At 33.2% G+C, this 2873-nt stretch overlaps 1 protein-coding gene across 1 annotated transcript in view; it reads left to right on the top strand.

Annotated features, from left to right (window-relative positions):
* The window catches only part of LOC117104425 (hyalin-like), a 27118-nt gene that overhangs the window by 12188 nt on the left and 12057 nt on the right, over nucleotides 1–2873 (top strand). Inside the window, exons 2-3 of the mRNA XM_033245274.1 lie at nucleotides 184–281; nucleotides 1454–1725. Coding sequence (XP_033101165.1) covers nucleotides 1487–1725 — 239 coding nt within the window. The 5' untranslated portion in view covers nucleotides 184–281; nucleotides 1454–1486. The remainder of the gene's footprint in view (nucleotides 1–183; nucleotides 282–1453; nucleotides 1726–2873) is intronic.

Below are 2873 nucleotides of genomic sequence, written 5' to 3'. Positions count from 1 at the left end.
GCGGTATAAAAATAGATAGATATATGCAATGGTACAAATAAACAAAGTACAGTATGCAATATGTATGAGAAAAAACACATATATTGTATCAGACTGCATATAATTGTTTTCAGTCAAACACTACACTGTAATTGTTACCTTGAAAACAAAAATGTTATTTTTAAATTATGGTGCTCTTTACAGTCGATGATCCAGACGACGATATAATAAGATGTCGTTGGGCAACTGGTAATGATGAATGTGGGAGTATTTGTCGTAATTTTAATGCTACCCTTGACGAAGTAAGATTGTCATTTATAATAAGGAAACACACTATGCATATAATCAAACATCACTATTTTTGATAACTCATTTCCAATTACACAAATTATTTATTTATTTTATTTATCAGGTATAAAAATATACAACAATTACAAACAGCAGCCGATGCTAAAATGGTTTGCTTCACACAACTTATTCACAACATCAAAATCAACTAAGTAAACACAAAACAGCAAAATGCTAAAAATTAAAAAAAATCATTAAAAATTCAATTCATTGAAGAAAAAAACAAAAACAAAAATCGGTCAACTTATTAATTATCCTTATTATGGAAAATACAAAAATAGGTCAAATTATTAGACTAGCCGCACAATATTATAGGCCTGTTTTACACATTATACAAAAACAAACTTTTCTTAAAATTCATAAAACCCTCAATATTTTGAACAATACATTGAATGGCTTATTTTAACAAATCAAATAATTATCAATTAGCGTAAAATATGTACTGTATCTAATTAAAACATCCTGATATCTGAATGTCACTGATTAAAGCTTTGTCTACACTATCAAATTTTATGTGACAACAAAAATTGATGTGCCCATATATGGGTACCATGATGTGACGTCATATCACATTATCAAATTGTATCCAAAAAAAAGTTGAACGTGTTGAACTCTTATTTTCCATCACATTTTATGTGACGCTTTTTTGATGAAATATGATAGTGTAGACAAAGCTTTATAGACTTATTAGACTTGTTTTCAATACAAACATTCTTAAGTAATATTGCTTACCATAAAATTAAGGGTTTTTTACAATCATACACATAAGAATGGCATCAGGCCTATATATTTTTTGTTTACAATGTTGCTGTTTTTTTAGGTAATTGTTAGTTTTATTGTGTTAAATTATTGTTTGCTTTTTTATAAGGATGCAACAACAATGCATGTGTGCCGCTAATTCAAAAGAGATTTACAATAAATTGATTAGATTTGATACATCTGTAAATTTGTTTTAAAAAAAACCCCTTTTTAATCTTTAATTAAAATTGTAAAAAGCATTTTGCCCAATGGGCCCTATATGAAGTGAGAACTTAACTATTTGGTTTATTTTCAAAAGTTTAAAACTTAAACAGTATATTATTTAACCAAATAATTATTTTAACAATATCATTGCTATATCTTTAAGAATGGTTGTACAATTAATTATGAGGCAAGCTCCATGATGGGATGGTATGCAGTCGCTTTAATGATTGAGGACTTCTCAACCGCAAAATCTACGACACCACTGAGTAAAATCCCACTTCAGTTCCTAGTATATGTTTTCGATAGTGCTGATTTATGCGACACTGTACCCCAGTTCGTCGACCCTACACCGAAGGATGGCACATTTATCAATGTACCTTTGTATGAAATACACTTTATGCAAATCGTCGTATATATTGAAAACGCTAACAAAGAGTAAGTGAATGTGTTATGATGATTAATGGTATTCACCCCATGCTTACTGTAGCCTATATCTTTGTGATAGGGCCTATCATGTTCGTGCACTCCAGTTTTCAATTTGTCGACAGTCGACTATGACACCAACGAAGACTTGGCCACTCTCTTTCTCTTTTATTTTAATGATAATACACCAGGCAGTCACAAAATCAAAATTACGAAATTTTTTTTGACATCTGTTTGTGAAATATTTTCAAGGATCTTCGTTTTATAGATATCCTAACCTATGGGGTGCCATACGCAGCAAAAGCCCATGTTAAATTCAAAATGTAACTGCAAAATTCAATGTCTGATTTATCAAAACGTAGGCGTAAATTTCTCAAAATGTAGATCTAGTTTCCCAAAATGAAGTTCTAATTTTTGAAAACGTAGTTCAAATTTTCCAAAATGTAGTTCTAATTTCTTTAAAATGTAATTCAAATTCAAAACGTAGGTCTGACGGTCTGACTTGATCAAACGCCCTCTCCAAATTCTATTCCAAAACGTAAATCAAAAACCAGCCTGGTTTGAAATGCATCAGTGGCAACAACACTAGAAATGGACTTTTGCTGCGTATGGCTACGGTCACACTAGAGTTTCAAGCCTGGCTTGACTCACCGCGGGTGAGATTTTCGTAAAGTGACCGCATCTGCACCGACTCGCGCCTGGCGTGACCACGATCTCAATCTACCTATCTCGATCCCGGCTCAGCACCCATATTGACCCTGGCGTGACCGAGATTGACATTTCCTCGTCGGCTGTCGACCAATCACAGTCGATGACGCCGTTGCATTTAAGTTCTTGAATAAAAAACCCTTCATGTGTGTTCAATCAGGGAGTTGTACGCAAACATTACTTTTCATAAAAATTAATTCAAATTTTAATTAATAATAATGCGATTGATTTGGAGCAACCAGGAAACTGCTGACCTGGTAGATTTGTGCGGCCAACCGGAGCTGAGAGACCGGATAGAAAATAAAAAAACAAACAACAAAACGGGAATTTTTGGCGTGCTTGCTGACAGATTAGCCAGTCTCGGACATGAGAAGAGAACGTCGGCCCAAATTCAAACAAAAGTGAAGGCATTGCGAGCCCAATACAAGCTGATAAAAGATCAGTTGAAAAAG

Source organism: Anneissia japonica, unplaced genomic scaffold, assembly GCF_011630105.1.
Source record: "Anneissia japonica isolate Jap-2015-1 unplaced genomic scaffold, ASM1163010v1 scaffold287818_len932483_cov186, whole genome shotgun sequence".
Classification (NCBI taxonomy): domain Eukaryota; kingdom Metazoa; phylum Echinodermata; class Crinoidea; order Comatulida; family Comatulidae; genus Anneissia; species Anneissia japonica.
This window is presented reverse-complemented; position numbering and strand designations above follow the sequence as displayed.